This window comes from Bactrocera oleae, chromosome 3 (assembly GCF_042242935.1).
Source record: "Bactrocera oleae isolate idBacOlea1 chromosome 3, idBacOlea1, whole genome shotgun sequence".
NCBI lineage: Eukaryota > Metazoa > Arthropoda > Insecta > Diptera > Tephritidae > Bactrocera > Bactrocera oleae.
The window spans coordinates 87,779,736-87,799,272 of record NC_091537.1 but is presented as its reverse complement, the minus strand read 5'-3'; the positions used below and the strand labels follow the sequence as shown (position 1 = coordinate 87,799,272).

At 31.9% G+C, this 19,537-nt stretch overlaps 1 protein-coding gene across 9 annotated transcripts in view; it reads right to left on the bottom strand.

The window, feature by feature from the left end:
- Positions 1-19,537, bottom strand: part of LOC106615535 (EEIG family member 2) — a 158,105-nt gene that overhangs the window by 9,408 nt on the left and 129,160 nt on the right. For 6 of the 9 annotated variants that reach the window (XM_036359814.2, XM_036359808.2, XM_070107144.1 and 3 more), the window contains 6 exons: positions 14,852-15,643; positions 13,028-13,339; positions 12,715-12,962; positions 12,226-12,638; positions 12,008-12,090; positions 4,849-6,201 (listed from right to left, as the gene is read on the bottom strand). In XM_036359814.2, the coding sequence (XP_036215707.2) occupies positions 4,849-6,201; positions 12,008-12,090; positions 12,226-12,638; positions 12,715-12,962; positions 13,028-13,339; positions 14,852-15,027 (2,585 nt within the window). In that variant the 5' untranslated portion in view covers positions 15,028-15,643. The remainder of the gene's footprint in view (positions 1-4,848; positions 6,202-12,007; positions 12,091-12,225; positions 12,639-12,714; positions 12,963-13,027; positions 13,340-14,851; positions 15,644-19,537) is intronic. The other 3 variants (XM_070107143.1, XM_014231793.3, XM_036359813.2) reach the window with 2 other exon arrangements.

Below are 19,537 nucleotides of genomic sequence, written 5' to 3'. Positions count from 1 at the left end.
AAAGAGCAGTTTCTGGGGAGAAAACAACTGTTCAGGGTATAAAAATTTAGAATAAAAACTAAAAAAACATTTACATGGATATAGTTCTAACACGCGCGCCTGCATTTGGTTTTTAAGGTTAGTCGCAAGTTAGTTTCAATGTTGCACATGTCAACAGCACAACACATGTGACAGCCACAGAAGAAAAAATATAACGGTATGTAACAAACTAGACAGCAAAAAATCGAATGGCAATATTAAGTGTCCAACTGCCAAGGTAATGCAATTAAAGGATACACTGCAACAACACCAACACAAATAAATGTGTACAAGCCAGTTGTCATGGCTGCCGCTATCACTGTCATCGATGGTGTGGTGGAGAGAGTGTGCTACGCCATAGGTGTTGACAGCTCTACTTGTATATGTACTTGTACATACAAATGTACTCGAGTCTAAAGTTGTTACAACGTGTTTCGAACTGTTGCATGCTACAACAAAGACAAACAGTATGTAGAACTTATGTATATATATTTTACATAGACTTATATAACATAGTTAAACATTATAGTCGCCTGTCACTTAGTGGATATTAATTATAATTGAGTTTTGTTGTATGTTGCACTTATTTCAAAGTTATGTGTGCGCCATAACAATACAAATTCTATCTAAAGCCACGCTTTGAGTATTGGTAATACAGTTGAGATACTTTCATACGCAGATTCAGCTCGTAAGAGTAAGAGTTTCAACTAAAGAACTATATATAATAATAGAAAATGTTCTCGTCTGGTTCGAAAATTTACTCTTAGGCTCGAAAGCACCAGTTGAATCAGCTTAATGTACTCATAGTTACAATTTTTATATCGAATTTTAAGAAACTTTATTGAACAGTGTTGGTTCTGAAAATACCAAAAGAACTAATGAACCAAAGTTTTCCCTCAGCTTAGATTTTCATTATCAACGGGCTGAACAACTGGAATTGGTTTTTCGTTTGAAAAATACCCTACAGTACTACAATCGTTTTTTATAAATATCCAAGTAAGGAAGGCCTAAGTTCGGATGTAACCGAACATTTTATACTCTCGCAAAGTCAAATGGTATACTCGTTTGAGATTTCTTTGTGGATTGACTGATATTTTCGGTAGAAGGTCAACTATAGGCACTGGGGTCCACATAGTTAGTACTTAGGGGTTTGAACAGTTTTGGTTCGATTTAGACAATTTTTGGCCGCAAGGTGGCATACTTTAATTGCATTATTCACGCAAAGTTTTACGCCGATATAATCATTGTTACCTGATTTTCATAGTGGAAAGTGAAAGAATCAGATGGAATTGAAAATGGTGTTACATGGGAAGTAAGCGTGGTTGTAGTCCGATTTCGCCCATTTTCGCACTATAACATAGAAACATGAAAAGAACGTTATGCACTGAATTTGGTTGAAATCGGTTGAGCAGATCTCAAGATGTGGGTTTTCACCTAAAAGTGGGCTGTGCCACGCCCACTGACTAATTTTGAAAGCGGTTCCTATAAAGCCAATTTATACCATTTTAGAGATAAGATTTAATGTCTCTGGCGTGTTTAGTGCTTGATTTATCGCGCTTTTAGTAGTTTTTAACAGTACCGTTATATGGGGAGTGGGCGGAGTTGCCACCCGATTTCAACTATTTTCACACCGTCAATAGAAGTGCTAAAAAAATTTGCTTCTAGTGAATTTTGTTATTATAGCATTAGCGGTTTAGGAGATATGCACATTAAACCTATTAGAGGCGGGACCACGCCCACTTTTTAAAAAAGTTTTAACTGCAGATGCCCCTCCATAATGTGATCCTGTGTACCAAATAACAGTCTTGTATCTTATTGCGGAGCATAGTTATGGCAAGTTATTTGTTTTTGAATAATGGCGTTTTGTGGGCGTGGCAGTTGTCCGATTACGCCCATCTGCAATACCAACCGTCTCACGGTACCAAGAAACATGTCTACCAAGTTTCATAAAGATATCTCAATTTTTACTCAAGTTAGAGCTTGCACGGACGGACGGACGGACGGACAGACAGTCACCCGGATTTCAACTCGTCTCTTCATCCTGATCATTTATATATATATAACCCTATATCTAACTCGATTAGTCTCAGGTGATACAAACAACCGTTAGGTGAACAAAACTATTATACTCTGTAGCAACAGGTTGCGAGAGTATACAAATTTGCATACCGTATAATTCTACCAAAAACAAATTGGTGGAGAATTACAAGTTCATTTTTAGAACGAATATAATTATGAGAAAAAACAGCAGAATATTCATATTTTTAATTTACAAGCTTAAATACTAGTAGGTTTCAGGCAGAAATTCAATATATCTTTGTTATTTCACCTTGGTTCTCTGTTTAAGGTATGAGAGGAGAAAAATCCTATATCCTAAATCCTAACGTTGAATCGGAAATCTTCAGATTTTAAGTACTATAAATTTAACGTTCGAAATATAATATTCGAATAGTTTTATTAGGTTAAGCAATTACAATCATAAGATCGAATTTTAAGAAACTTTATTGAACACTGTTGGTACTAAAAAATGTTACTTCAGCTTAATTATGGCTATCCATGAACTGAGTAATATAATTTGGTTTTTTTTTTTTTGAAAGTTTACAATGGCCTATAGTGTCACAATCGTTTTATATTAATAATAAATACGAATACTTTTTGATTACACGAAAATCTAATTGGTGGAGAATTACAATTACGTTTTGAGAACGAATGAAATCATAAGAACATATAGCAGGAAATCAATATTATTAATGTCAAAGCTTAAATATTTGTAGGTTTCAGAAGTGGAAGTAAAATTTCTCAATATTCATACGTTAAATCCATTATATCGATTTCTTCAATTATAAACCATCGAATGAGCGCCTCACTCATATATATATATTTATATATATACGATATACATAAATGCATAAAAAAATTAAATAAATAATCCACATGTTTTTAAAATACATGTAAATTAACAACTTATTGTAATCAAGAAAAATAATGCAAATAAAGTAATGTTATATTGTGGGTAATAAGTAATGATGAGCTTAAGCCAAAACCAGTTAAAGCGTAACACAAAGCAAAGCGTCTGAACGAAAACGCAACAAAATGCACTTAAACTTAAATAAAATTAAAAAAAAAAAACAATAAAGTAAAAATACATATATGAACTTACTAAACATATGAATTATACCAGATGAGTAATTAAATAATTAACTAACCATAAAAAATAAATAAACCCATAAAACACAATGAAAAGGAATATGGCGTAAATGCGTTAAGTTGAAGCAAAAACAAATGCAAATAAATATTATTTGAATAAGTACAAATTAGGTACTGATTACGGATTAAAAATTCCCGTTTAGAAATAGTGATGGAATGTAGTAAGTTAATGCACCGCAACCCGAATGGGAATATTTAGCTTGTACTTGTATGAATGTGCTATGTACGAGTAAATGATGGAACCGGTTTCGCAACAACAACTGCATGAAAGTGGAGCTACCTTAAAGGGCAAAATTTTAACTGCGATTGTAAACTGCTTTAATGATATTTGTTGGGCGATATTGTCAATAAGAAGTTACGTGGATAGCGGTTTCAAATTCAATATTTTTTCGAAAAAGCTTTTCGTTCGTGAAGGTGTTTAACCGGTTGCACTAACGTGATAATAAATATTGCAATGTTGGTTTTTCTTGGTTTGATTAAAAATCGTTACAAAATTATAATCGATAACATTTTAGACATTGTTGCTGGTTAATTCGTTGGCAGAGTTTACAAAAGATTTGCATCGAAATGTTAAAATAAAAACACATATTTAATTATTGACTTTAACTTTATAAATTATCGATACTTTTAACGATGCGATTTTTTATTTTGATATTATAAGAATAAATTAAAAACATATATTTAATAATTTACTTTCTTGATCAATTATTGATATATTTTTAACTAAATGGATAAATTATAGATGAATTTTTTCTTTTTTGAAAATATAAAAACTGCTGATTTATTGATTTATAATAAGTAGATTAGACGATTCACTTGAATGGAAAAGTCGGTAATAAATACTTTTATTTTTTCGATGAATTATGGATTAATTTGATAGATAATCGTTTTGATTAAAAACCGATACACTTGAATCTAGTTAGCAGTTATTTTTAATTTATTAGACCAAGTATTGAGTTTTCCAACCAGTTATCGATTTGTAAATACTCGATACGCTTCAAACGGACAACGGGCAGTTATTATGTCATTTACAAAACTATTTATTATTTCAGTACACTTAAATCGATATATCGGTTGTTATTACGGTACATTTATTGATTGATTGATTATTTCGGTAATTAATCGATATTTTTGCAAAATGAATTATTACGATTAAACATTTTGAGACTTTAGAACATTAGACAACTTTGATCGATATTTATTATAATATCGATTTTTTATACACTTTACTGATTATTGACAACCTTTAAATCGATTCCGTACTTTTATGATGCATTGTGAGTGACAAACACCGAGGAGATTTCGACATTAAGAAGCAGAAAGATGGAGAATTCGAATATATCGGAAGTGTACTGAGACATTTAGAGCAGTTTCTTTTATAGCAATTATTATTTATGAAGAACTTTATTTGTTCCAGAAAAGGACCAACTAATCGTATTTGCTGAAGATGCGGCGAATGAGGCGTGAAATTTATTTGCATTTGTTACTTATTATCGAATATAATGCGTGTAAAGATCTAAGGCACGCGTACCAAATACTACTTAAGATCCGTGACCCAGTGATATAATGAAAGTTGAGAATTGCTTGTTTGAAATTAATTGTTTAACTGTGCACTTTACAAACCTCATTAACTCGTAGGCGGCGTTCGTCGAATGCGGACGCGCCAGCAGCGGCTCCTGATGACCTAACATATACTGTTGTACGCCGCCCTGATGCAATTCCTGCTGCTCCAACGTTGTGTACTGCGTATAGCCGTGCGCTTGACGCAACGTCGTCGAACTTTTCAGCAACGTGCGACGGTAGGCGCGCTCGAACGGCGTACGCGACATAAACGACAACGCAGTGCTCGGATCATTCGATAACAACTTGCTCACACGATCGTGCGTATAGAGCTCAGTTAGAGAGCCATGTGTGTGATGTTGTGGCTGCTGCAATTGATTATGGCTATTCGCGGACGGTGAGTCCACGACATCATAGTTAAGTATGCGTGTAACGAATGACGGTGGTGAGGGTTTCTCAGCCGACTGTGTTACCAGCGGGAAATTCGGCTTGCGACCCGAAGTCGGCGTGAGAAATGGGTCCGGTTCGACGCGTTCCGTCACCAAATCCGGTATTGTGCCCATCGAACGCATCTTCTGTATGGGATAATGTGAGCCACGCTGCAGAAACAAGGGCGGTTGCTGGCTGTTTTGCTGCTGCGGTAATGGGCTGTCATCGTTGCCAATAAACTTGGCATTACCCACTTTGTTCTTCACAAACAACTTGCCCGAATTTGTCGATGAGGTGGAATTTTTGCGTTGCTGCAAATTGAAGCGATGCTTCTCCTCCAGCGCGCGTTCGCGTATGCGCAGCAATTCCTCGCGCACCTGCTCTTCGCTATAATCATCGAAGCATAAATTGCTAAGCGAACGCATTTTCGGTATATGACCGCCATGCTCGGCCAGCAGCTTTAAACGACGTGGCGAATTGCGATCCAACTCCTGTGAGGCGCGATGAAACTCCATTTCGATAATGGAGAGATTTTCCATCGACTTAATTTTGGCAACGCGCGGCGTATGGAAATTCTCATCCAAACCGGAGTCGTCTGCTGTCTCCTCCGAGCCCGATTCACCGCTACCGCTGCCACTGCCACTAACGCCGCTAGCGCTGCCGCTTTCGTAAATCTGTGAGGCGCGCGAACCGCTGCGGCTGTTGCTCGCCACACTACGATACGTGGGCGAGGGCGTGCTTAACACAAACTTTTCACCGTAAATCGATAGAGAGCTATTGGTTGAGGGTGGCATTTCGTTGAGTGGCGTGCGAAACTCCTCATCGCGTATGGTTGAGTTCGGCGTTTGAAAGAGCAATTCTTCACATTCATATTCGCAGATAGTTTCCGTTGGCTGTTGTTGATGATTCAACGCTGGTATATTAAGCTTCATGGCGTTGACGGTTTTCTGATTGAGTCTATTAAGTAGAGAAACGGATTTGCTGAATCTGCGGTACGTGTGTGTAGGTGGGTGGTGGGTAGTAGAGAGTTAGAGAGAGAGAGAGAGAAAACATGGTGCGGCGGAGTTCGTTGGATTTACATTTTTTGTTTTTTTGGTCGTAAGTGCAATGTAGTTAATATTTTCGCAAATTTACATTACATTACACAACGGTATAAAACAGTACATTACAGTTACATAAGATTGCATTGCGTACGTTCGTTGCAGTTGCGGTGTTTGTGTACCAACACATGTTTTATACCAAACAATATTATTGTTATTGTTGTTTGTGTGTTGGAGGATATGGTGCCCATGATACCAACAATTGTTTCGTTTTACAATTTTTTTTTAATTTTTAATTTACAAAAATTATGAGAAAACATAAAAATAGAATACAAAGAAACAAAAAAATATTGATTAGAGGAAAATAACAAATTGTAAGAAATAATAAACTAAAATTACTAAGCTAAGTGCTGCTGCTAAAAGTTATGCGCCTAAAAGTCATTTAAAATAATAATAAAAAACTACAAATACAAATATTTTGGCAAAAATTATGCCATAAAATTTAAATAATTATAAATTTCGTAATATACTTTTTTGCCATATACATACATAATTGTCTATAAAAAATTGCTACACAATTTCAATAAATAATTTGTTAAATAAATTCGATAAAAAATTGCTAAAAAATTTCAATAAATAAATTCAATTTTGCATGAATCCAAAACCACAATCCAATAAGTAGAAGCAATCAATTATTTGAATTTTGCAAACTACTAAAGATGAATTTTGCATTAAAATTACGCTAAAGGAATTTAAAGCGTTAAAAAATTTGCGTGAGCTAAAGTTTCAAATAAAAGTGGTGAAAAGTGAGTAATATACCAGAAACACTAGTTTTTTCATCAAACGAAACCAACTTTTTTTTTTTTAAACAAAAACATTGAGTTTTTCACTAAAATTTTTGAGTGAACTTTTTGGATCAGAATTTTTTTTAGTGGAAATTGATTTTTAAGCTCTCAAAATTTATCTCACTCAAACAAAGCTTGAAACTTTTTTATAAAAAAACTGATTAATTTTCGAATCAGAATTATTTTCGAGTGAGATTTTTTTCGGGTAAACATTTTTTACGAGTGGTAAAAAAAGCATGATGTTTTTTTGTAATCTAAAAAATATTAACCTTTCCACTTTCATTTTTGAGTCAGAATTTATTTCAGTGGAAATGGGTTTTTTTGTATCAAACGCAAAGCAACCATGTCACTTTTTCCTAAAAATAAATTGAATTTCTTTTCGGAGTCAAAAAAGTTTTTGAAGATGACGATTTTATCGAGCTAAAGCGAGTTTTTGACTCAGAATTTATTTGAGTGCAAACTTTTTATATCAACGCAGCATGAGACTGAAAGAATGAAAGAAAAATATATTTAGTTTTGAGTCAACATTTTTTTTTGAGCCGAAAATGTTTTTTGAGCACAAATGTTTTGTTCTGTGCGAAAAAATGTTTGACAACAGCAGCTTTGCCTAGGATACATTCCTACAGTGGAAGCACATATAAAATTAATGATATGTATTTAAGAATTTAAAGTGTTCCTTCTGAGATTATTTCTGTTTTGAAATATTTACAATATCTAGAGTATCTGTATTTATTCACTTTCATTTGAGTTGGGGATTTTTTTGGGATAGAAAATTTCGAGTTAATTTTTGTTTTCAGCCTTCGAAAAGCCGAAAAGTTTTTGATCGAGTGGTTTTAATTCAAATTACATCACAGGGAGAGTTTTTCATCACGTGAGTTGATAACATTTGATAATATTATAGCACGATATTGCAATAATTTCAAGAACGAAGAATCGCTAAAGGATCGCCGAACGAAGGCCCTGTTTACTCATACCAAACCACCTGCCCCTGTCCAAAAGTTTCATTAATAAGCTGCACCCCTAATACTTGGAAAACAAATATTTCAATTAAAACAAACTCCAAGCGCACTGATAAAAATAATTGCAACTGCGTGCCGAAGAGATGAGCTCATCGCGGTTGACGCCCAAAATTACAGCACAAATACTCAAAAGATACATACATATGTACTTATATATACACAAAACTGTTTCGAGTGAAACATTTGCCACATATTCAATATCTTCGCACGGCAGCGTACAACAACAACAGCGATAAGTCAACAAAATAATTTCACAAGTTAAAGAATTTATTGCCAAAAGCTAAATGCAAATTTGTATGAAATATTTGCATATACAAATGTAGGCTGTTCGTTTTCAATGAGTAACAAATTTGACTGGTTGCCAATTTGGTGTGTGCACTTGGGAGTGACAAAAGCTGCAAGCAAAACAAACGCAGAAATAAATTAGTAAACCCTTGGAAGAAATCTTTGGGTAAGAAACTTTTGGTTCTCGGTTGAAAGGAAAAAAATTTAGCGCTTGAAAAAAGCTTATATAGTTATCCTCTAATATTCTAATATATAATAACTTGTTTACAATAACGAACCTGCAAAATCAATAAGCCATTAACTTAAATGAAACACCTGACAATTTTCAATCATTTCACTACAATTACGCGGCAACCTATTAACATTACTTGGTTATTTGTGCAACTATATATCAATTTCAGTTGTAACACATACAAGCGCATGTGTATTTCTAATATATTTACGCACATTATATGACTTGAGTCATGTTGTCACCTTTGAGAGTACGTCAAACTGTCGCGCAGTGGCCTTAAACTTAACATTGACAAATGTTTTGAGTTCGCAAATATTTTTGTTTTCAATTATTGTTTGCACATAAAATACACTTCAATGGCTTTTTCAGTGTTTTTAGCGCAAAGAAATATAATAATAAAGATTTTTGAAATATTTTGAAAATTTAATTTCTAATACATATCTAATACATTACTATAAAGTAGTTTTACTTTTAATATTTTTTCAAAATTACTTCCAATAATTTTATTATTATACTTTGTATATTATAATAACAAATGTATTTTAACTTTATTGCATTTTTTGTTTAATTTCAAATTAGTTTAAGAATCGAGTTTTATTTAATTTAATTTACATATATTAAACATGACTTCATAATTATTTTAAACAAAATTGAATTCAAAACCCTATCGACCTTAACTAAATTATTTTAAATTTATTTAAATTCAACCTAATTGCTTTCAACTAACTCAATTAATTTTTAATAAATTTCAATGCGATCAATACAATAATTATATCTATAAATATATCAATAGTATATTATTCTAACTTTACATTCGTGAATCACAGTTCAATTCAATACAATTTAATTCAAATAATTTATTTTAATAGAATTTATTTCAACTCAGCTCAATTTATTTCAACTCAATTCAATTCAATTCAATTCAATTCAATTCAATTCAATTAAATTAAATTACATATAATTCAATTATTTCAATTCAATTAGCTTTAGCTAAATTTAGCATTCAATTTAAATTAATCAAATTAAATTAATTTTAATTAATCACTATCTTTAGTTTTTTTTTTAATTTTTAAACTCAATTATGAATATCATGTTTTTTAAAGAATTTATAATTCAATAGAATTCGAATAATTCTATTTCAATTATAGTTCAGATCATTTAATTTCAAATAAATTAATTTTCATTTAATTTAGCATTCAATTCAATTTTTTTTTTTATTTTGTTTTTTGTTGTTTTTTGGATGAGGGGGTGGGGAATGCCTTCCGCATCATCAGTGCTGTCCTGACAGCAACGGTATGTAATGTAATATCAAATAGCATCGTTCATATTTAATTCAATTTATTTTCTCTTAGATACAATTATAAACCAAATTAATTTAAATTAATTATTATTTTTAATAAGTTTTAATTTTTCAATTCAACTCCGATTTAATTTAGACTTATCATGTTTTTTATTTTATTTCATGTTATAATTCGATATATTTCGTTTAATTTTAGTTTAATGAAGTTCGATTAGTTATAGATCAAATTAATTCACTTCAATTTAATTAGTTTTAATTTTATTTAACATTCAATTTAAAATAGCTTCGTTCATATTTAGTTCAATTTATTTCATTCATAAAAAAAATTATTAATCAAATACATTTTTGAATTATTTTAAATTAATTTCAACTAAATTCTGATTTGATTTAGTCTTTATAAAATATCATTATTTTTAGAGAATTTTAATTCGGCTAAATTTGTTATATTTTAGTTCAATTTAATTTAATTTTGCCTCAAATAAAAATGTATGCAGTATATGTCATTCAATTTTAATTTTATTTACTTTAGTTTACGTCTCATTTATATTTAGTTTAATTAGTTTTATTATAATTTTGTTTATATCATTTAAAATATTTAATTGTTATATTTTAATTAATTTTAATTTTAGATCAATTAAATTTATTTATATGTACATACATATATTTAATTTTATTTATTGAATTATTAAATCTTAGTTAATTATAATTAAATTAATTTTAGTTAATAATTTTTTTGTATTTAACTATAATTTTTCTATTATAATTATATTAATATGAGTTAATTTTATTTATTTAATTATTGCTCTAATTTATTTTAACTTTTTTATTCATTTTCGAATCAATAAAGTTTTATAAATTTTGTTTTTAAGACAATTTAAATTATTTAAAATTTCAATATATTATTTTTATTATTGTTTACTGTTTTTAATTTTTTTGACTTTCATCTACTTTCTTTGCAAATAAATTGCGTTTAATTTCAAATGATTTAGAATTTTCTGTTTTTACATGCATTTTGGACTTTCAAAAAATTAATTGAGGTGAAGAAAAAAACTGTGTGAAGATTTTCAGCTCAACATCCTTATGTAGTCGGTTAAGCTTTTAGCGAACTCTTAGAATTACAACACGGCATAAAACCGAATGCTTTAAACTGGAGAGGCTAAATGCTACTTGTGAGCAAATACAACAAAAAAACTATAAATTATAATAATTTATAACTTTTAATGTTCTGTGAAGAAAGAGAAAATTTAGCATAGCAAATAAACTAATTCGAAGCTAGCAGATCGAAAATGTGTAATGTGAAATTTAGTAACAAACAAAAAAAAACGCTGCTATTAGCAATTTTGTAAATAAACAATCAAATTTTCACGAAAATATTTTCTAAAAATTTATATTCCCAGCAAAATGTTCTCTAAATAAAAAAAAATAGTTATATAACTAAACTAAATGGCAAAAAAAAATGTATGCGACGCTAATCGTGGACTCTAGGTTAACCCACTGAGGAGTAAACTTAAAAGTTTTCACAAAAAAAAAAAAAATTTTAAAGCAGTTATTTATAAAAAATTAAGCGTTTGACAAGTGTTAATTTGTTATTGTTGTTTTGGTTTTTTCTGCTCGTTGCTTAGTAACTTAGTAGGTGTATGAATGTCAGGTAGTAGCTTAGCAGGTTAAAATTGGGACGACTGCGCGTCTTTTTGTTATTGTTGTTAGTTGAATATATATACTTTTTTTTTGGGTTTTTTTTTGTTAGTGTTGCTTTGTTGTTTGTTAATTGTTTTGAGTAGGCATTTGTGTGTACAAAAACAAAAAGTAGAATTTCAAACAAAAATCGTAACTATTTCATACAAAATTTATATAATACCATACATAAACTAAACTCTTATTTGGTTTTTTCTGCATTTTACTTTTGAACTCGAATTAGTTTTGGATGGCAAATTAGTATATAAATATTTATAAAAGAGAGAATTGGTAATTACAAATACAATACATATGTACGTACGTAAGAAGGTAGGTAATAATATTAAATAAATAAAGTCTTGTTGTTATTGTTGCAGTGTTGCAAACAAAACGCTTACCTTGCATGCCCCGAATCGCCTTCAGAACTTTGCCGCGAATGTTGACTGTGCGAAAAACTGCTATAACCCGAACCCTTTGACATCTACACATACACATATGCGCACACATGTGGAGAGAGATAGAGAAAGAAAAGAGCAAGACAAAGACGAAATATTAATAAATTGCAGTTAAAAATGCACAAATCATTGTGTCATTTATGCTGGCGGCGCACACTCACTTGACTAGTGTTGCTGGAATTACGCGAGTGGCCCATTTCCATAATCGACGACGTGCCAGTAGTGCCACCCAGGCCGCCGCCCATCACATTCGCGCTGGTCGTGCCGCAATTATTGCTACCGACAATGCCCATACTGGCCACCGCGCTGCCACCACCACCACCACTGCTACCGCCGGTGCTGCCAATGCCAGCGTATGGCTGCATTTGTTGTGCATTCGTCAATGTCACGACTGTGGTTGTTGTTGTCGTTGAGCCTAACGTATTTTGCGGTGGATAAGCGATAAATTGTTGTTGTTGCTGCTGCTGTTGTTGCAATAGCAACGCTTCTGTGGTGAGTGTAGTAGCCGATTCGGAAGATTCTGACAAGCCGGAGTCCGTCACAATCGCAGCGATCACTACTTGAGGATCCAAATCTGCATGGCAACCGGAAAATTATTTATGCAAATAAAATTTAAAACTTTAAATAATTAAATTACTAATAATATTTACCATCATCGCGCACGGTGGAGACGGGACGCGTGCTGCTCGCACTATTGAGTCCGCCGCCTAGGGTAGCGCCACCAACACTAACCGGTATGCCTTGACTGCCGCCGCTCACGCTGGACGCGCCACTAACTACACCGCTGCCAATGCTGGGCAACGCCGTGGCGGTGGGCGTCTGCAGGCCGACACCCGTCGACGCGGTGGCCAGATCATCCGTAGAGGGTTTCTGTTTGCTCTTCAAGTTCGGCGTGGGTCTGACGTTATATAAATTGCAAATGATAAAATAAATATTAAAAAAAAAATAAATATTATCACTTACGCCTTGAAGAGTATATCACCGCTGAGCATGTGCATTTTGATGGATACCAGCAGCATGGAATTGTCCAGACGATGACGCGAGTCATAGCCCTCGAGCAGAAAGCGACGCGACGTCAGACCGGCGCCGGCGAATTCGGCAAGATTTATATCGATAAAACCTAACTTAAAATAACTACGTCCACCCTTCATCTCCTTGCGTATGGAGATGCGTAAATAGCAGGGATCCAATACGCCCGTGGATGCATTGGCGGACATTTTGCAGGGAAACTCGAAGTTGCGATTCCATACTACACGATGATCGCGCACCTCCTCTCTGTAAATTTAAGTGAAAGGTAGTATTTAAAAATGTATGCGGTTTGTTGGTACAGGGTATTTAGTGTTAAAGTCCCTTTCCGAAAGTTGTTAAGCTAAACTAGTTTGAAACAACACGAAACCCGAGAAGAGAGAATGAGAAATCCATAAAATAAGCCGTTTTAGAGATTTCTTAAAGCGTAAGCCAGTGCAGCTGTATGTAATTTCTGATATTTTTGTTCAAGGTATCGCGGTCTTGTATAAACACATATATGTAGTTAAGTGAGTCATTTGGGCTCAAGGTTTTGAAAATTGAGATGCTTCTTTAGCTTATAAAATCTTCTTAGCCCTGAACCTCCTACATGCGTTCATTTGTGGGCATTTTGTGAACACATCTCGAAGTTTTTCAATCGAAAGTATATTCATTAATTAATAATTTGGAATTTTCACTTTTCATTCGAAAGCTTAGAAATTTGATGCTTGACGTGGATATTGTTCGGATATTGGCTAAATTTTGTAGCGAGGACATCAACCACTTTATAAAATACACCTTCCCTACAACATAACCGGACCCAATGTTTCGAAATATTGTTAAAGTTAAAAATAAATTCTTGAAACCTCAAAAACAGATTTTCTAGACTTTTTTACGGTTTAGTTGAAGGAGTTTTCGATTTTAAATTAAATAATTTGGTTTTCATTAAAGAATAGGTGTGAGAGCTAACCGAATACCCACAAATTTTTGCAGAATATTTTGAGAAAACTTACTATAGTTAAGTTAGGCTAGATTGCTGATTACCCAAGATGGCAGAAAATCACATTTAGATTGCTACAGTCCTTTGTGAAGCCAGATAAAACTCCAGATAAAAAACCTTACGGAGCACAGTTGCTGGTAGCTGACCAACGCTTGCCGGGCTGGGCTGAGGCCCAACTATCCAGTAGTGAACCATAAGTAGAAACCGGAGCCACTACTTGACTCCATTCCGCAGCTGGAGACTAAGGTAGCTGACCTAGCAATTTCATCGGCCTTGCAACCAAACCAGTCTAATCATTAAATAACAATTATAAGGAGTCTAGAAATTCCTTCACTAGCCTTAAAGCCACAGTCAGTGAGCTACAAAATTTAGCTAGAACATTATAAGATCGACTATTCGACTATGGTTTCATAGCGCCAAATAATTACTTTTGGAGAGTGACCCCTTCGTTTATCAATAGCTTCTATGCAGCAGTAGAACGCTTACTAAAGTCTTTAAGATGAAAATATATCTTCTCGCACGAAACCTTGAACAAGTCTATAGATCTACATCAATTTGTAGACATTTAAAAATTTTTTACTGTCATTTGATATCCTTTGAATTTGTAGACATAAAAAGTTGTTTACTGGCATTTGATATCCTTTGAATATTCCTACTTTTATAATGCTTGCAGAAGCGGACTAATCAATTATTTAAAATTTAAATTTTTTTATAAATAATCGTAACTTTTTCAATCATATACATTTTGAAATAGAAGAATAATTCGCTTGTTGGTAACTCACCTGCTGCTGTACTCCTGAAACGAGCCACCATCCAGAAGACGTATCTTTGCGAACAGCACCTCGTTCACGAGCGCCACCTCGGAGAGCTCTTGTAATTGTACTTCAACATTGAACTTATACTTTTTCTTTTTCATCATAAAGGCCATACCAGGGGCGCTAGGCCCAAGTAATGTCATACAGTTTTAACCAATAAACGCACAAACCGGATATCGCTGTTTGGCCGAAAAAAACTAACGAAACACTTTCGAAGTTAACTGCGACGAGGGAAAATTACATCGGCAGCGTACAACAACCAAAGGGGTTGGTTAAAAACACCCAAAACACCGACAAAAAAAAAGGAATGAAGAGAACACGAACTCAAAGCGCACTTGAGCGGTTTTACAAAATCTGTTGTAACGGTTTTGTTATGTTTTGCGAGTGATGAATTAAAAAATTAAAATAAACACTAAAAAGTGTTGAGGTTTTGAGTAAAAAGTTTTGTAAAAAAAAAAGCAGACTACGCTTGAGCAGCTGAAACACAGAAGGGCTGGAAAACTTTTGTTACGTCGTTGCTTTACGGATTAGCTGATTGTTTTTGTTTTAATGGTGGATTTATTTTATATCTTTGTTGTATATTTCTGTTTTGTTGTTGTTTTCTGCTTATTTGCTGTTGTTGTATTTTTTATAACAATTCTTCGCACTTAAGTTGGTAGCCACATGGTGCGCCAGATACCGCTGCGTGGATTTGCTTTAAAGCCAACGTTTTTGTTGTTGTTGAAATTTCAGCATTTGTCGATATTCAAAGTGCCACAACTGCAAATAAAAGAAAAAAAAACATTATTAGGTATGATTGTATAGAAGTTTAATTGAAATAAAACCATTCAAAAGAGAGCCATGAATAAAGTGAGGTTATGGCCACTGCCGTTTGCCTAACGAATTGCACAAATTAACCTTAAGCTCGGGAGATTCAATTTTCAATTAAAATGTGATTATAAAACAAGTTGCTTGCACATTCTTAGTATCACTTCGCCTACCGATTACAGCACTAAAAGCTAATTGTAAATGGTAGAGTACCGTTGTCAAGACTGCAGCGAAACGAAGATGGTGGTGGAAAAGTAGACTTAAAAGCCTTAAAACTGCTACTCATTTAGCATGGAAATTCTAAACCTGAAGACATTTTATGCCTCTTTGATATCTTTTAATAGAAATTAAATTAGAAATTTTGAGAAAAATGTTTGGTGATGCTGCAAATATGATGAACTTATAAAGCGTGTTTTTTTTTTATAAAATATATATAATTTTTATATATAATTAGTAGTCAGATACCATAAATATTTAATTTTTTTCATGTGTTGTTTTTTTTTTACTTTGTAATTACTTATTCAGAGGCACGTGTAAGCATTCACAAAACTAAGTTTAAGTACTAGTTATTGCAATTAAGCTGTTTTTTTTGCTCAATTTATTTGTCTTTGGAGTATGAGTTCACTGCTCTCGTTAAAATGCTGAATGCAATAAAAACTGCTTACGTAAAATAACAATAAATGGGAAAAATTGCGTAGGTGTAAATGTAGCTGACGCAACCATTGAAAAAAAAAATAATAAAAATAAATTTATGCAAACAAATAAACCAAAATCACAGCTAAAACTCAAACACAATAAAGCCAGAAAAAATTGCACTAAATTAAGCATTAAAATTAAGTTTATATTTGCTAATTCTAAAATTATAAAAAAATGTAATCGAAATTTAATAGAAAAAAGTGAAAAAATGATAATAATAGTAGTCACATGATTTACAAAAAAAAAAAGTTTTATGAAAAAAAAGTATACCAAAATTTACCAATAGGTATACAATTCTGATAAATTGAAGTTAATAAGACAACAAATTGCAAAAAAAAAATTTTTAAATAATACCAAAATTTTCAATTGGTCTAAAATCCTGGAGTTAATAATAGTAGCTACATTAGTTACAAAAAACTAAACTTAATTAAAATTAAAAAAAAATTACTAAAATTTACCAATAGGTATACAATTCTGAAAAATTGTACCAAATGACACAACAAATTGCAAAAACAATTATTGCAAAATTCAATTGTTATTAAATTCTGGTTATTAAATTCCAAGTAAATATATAAAACATACTACTAAGAATAATAGAAATCAAATTAATAAAAAAAAAAATTCAATACAACAGTTTATAAAAAAAAAAGTATACCAAAATTTACCAAGTGATATAAAACTTTGATAAATTAAACCAAATAAAACCAGAAATCGCCAAAAAATATTAAAAACATCATTATACCAAATTTTATTAATTGGTATAAAGCTCCGATAAATTGATCAAAATAATATAACGAACTGTAAAAAAATTGAAAAACAAACTTATACTAGAATTGACCAATTGGTATAAAACTCTAATACATTGAACAAAAAAAAAAACATAAGAAATTGCAAAACAAAATTTAAAAGTTATACCGAAATTTACCGATTGGCAATTTGTGATAAATGGAACAAAAAAAGCCATTAAATTGCGAAAGAATTATTCCAAAATTTTCCTATTGGTATAAACTTCAAATTATTGAAATACGATTATAGAAACACATAGTGGTATTGAAATTAACTCAAAACAAAAAAAAAAAAAAACAATTAATACATTAAAATTTAAAAGAAAATTTGTAATAAAATTTACCAGTTTATATAAAACTCTGGAAATTTAAACTGAGCAAGACAAGAAATTGAAATAAAAAAAATTTTACATATTTTTCAAGTGGTACAAAATAAAAAAAAGGTCTTAACGAAATCGGATGCAAATATAATTTGAATACAAATAAATAAAATATAAATAAAAAAAATTATCGATGAATTTCAATCGTTAGCTATTGTAAAAAGCCTATAGATTCCTAAATCAAAGAAATGCACTTATGGCTATCGACTTTTATTTTCGTATATTCATTGCTGGATATTTTTCTCTGTCTTAATTTAAAGAGAGCAGTTGCTCTTCTCCCACAAATTATATTGGTTGTGATATGATATACAAGAATAGCGTTTTAGGCTCATTGTTCATTAAACTGAAAATTAGTTTATAGCTTATCGATATTCAGAAGTTTTATTTATCGATACATTTTAATCGATAACTGTAATAATGCCATATTTTCAAAATTTTGATTTTCTATATCTTCTGACAAAGACTTAACTTTCCTAATTTTTTTTTTAAATTTTTTTAACCAAAAAATCTGTCCAAATGTGATTAGCTATCGACATGAATGTTTAAAAATATACACGTAATTGAAATTATTTAGCATTTTTTTCTCTATCCTTATTTTAGGCAAGAAATATATGCTGCATTTCGATTATTTAAGATTTTTATTTAACTTTTTTTTTATTTACACCGTTTGATTTACTTTTGTAAATAATTAGCTTCGCTTTCAAAGTTTCTGCTGTACGATAGCTGAAAAATTGATTTTTTATCGATAATGTTTTTTTTAATTTTCCATAACATATGCATTTCTCGCTAGCGCTTATTTGATCCAAATATACATTGGCCTCTGGTGATTACAATAATTGTATATTATTTACTGCGTTTTTTCACTCTCTGACTATCGATAACGATTTTTTTCGATTACTTCCGATTTTTATCGATAATAAATTTTCTTTAATTTTTTTCATAGCAAAAACATCTTTTTAACTATTCAAAAATCTTTCAATATATATATGATTTAATGACATTTTTTCAAAAATGTTAAGAATTAGAATTAAAATTTAATTCTTGTGACAAACATGTTGTATAAATTTTAAGTACATCAATGTTTTCTAGTTGAGTATTTAATTTAAAAGCTGCCTAAGCGAATTCTGTCAAATGTAAACCCGCATTCCAAAATTATAGGTTGCAAGCGCCTAAAAGTATACACGTGTTTGTTTGCCAATTCACATGTACTTAATAGCTACACATTTTTACTCCTTGTAGGACTTTATTGCGACCAAGAAAATAGTGCTGCTTAAGGCTATTAAAAATCATTTATTTATTACCATAAGTTAAAAAACTTAAAAAATTACTGTAAGTGGAAAAGATATCTAGCTATGATTACAAAATTAATCAACGTTGATTGAAAATACATTAGAACTTTCTAAATGATCTATCACCATTAAACTAAACACATTTTAGCTTTTCTTTTTCCCTACAGGACCCAAAAGTGTGCTGTATAGGTGCGACTGTCGCATCATTGGTGTCGTTAGCATGCTTTTAGGCGCACCAGAGCTATTACGAGCGCAGTCAAACCGACCAACAGCAACTCGCATGCAATAGTTGATACGAGTGGCAGCGGACCGCAGGAGCAGACACTTGCTCTGACTCAATGCTACCAAAATAGAAAGTAAAATCATTAAATCATTAAAACCGGTGGGCGTTATACAAATAAAAATATTTGCGTGTGGACGAAATCAGCACTTTGGCCATTGAAATAATACTTAACCCACAACTCTGGGCTGTTATGCATCACTTATGGCGCGTCAAAACTTAATGGCGCAGCACAGAGTGACCAAAGTATTACGAGTGTGGGCACGGATGTGTGATTAAGCTTTTTCGCGTGCCACAGAGTTGGAAATATACGATAATTAATTGTAAAGGCAAACATGCAATTTGTTTGGGTGCGTTGCCAGTTTTCAGAATTTAGTGAAAATAGAGAGCGGAGAAAGTGCTAAACGAGTTTGTGT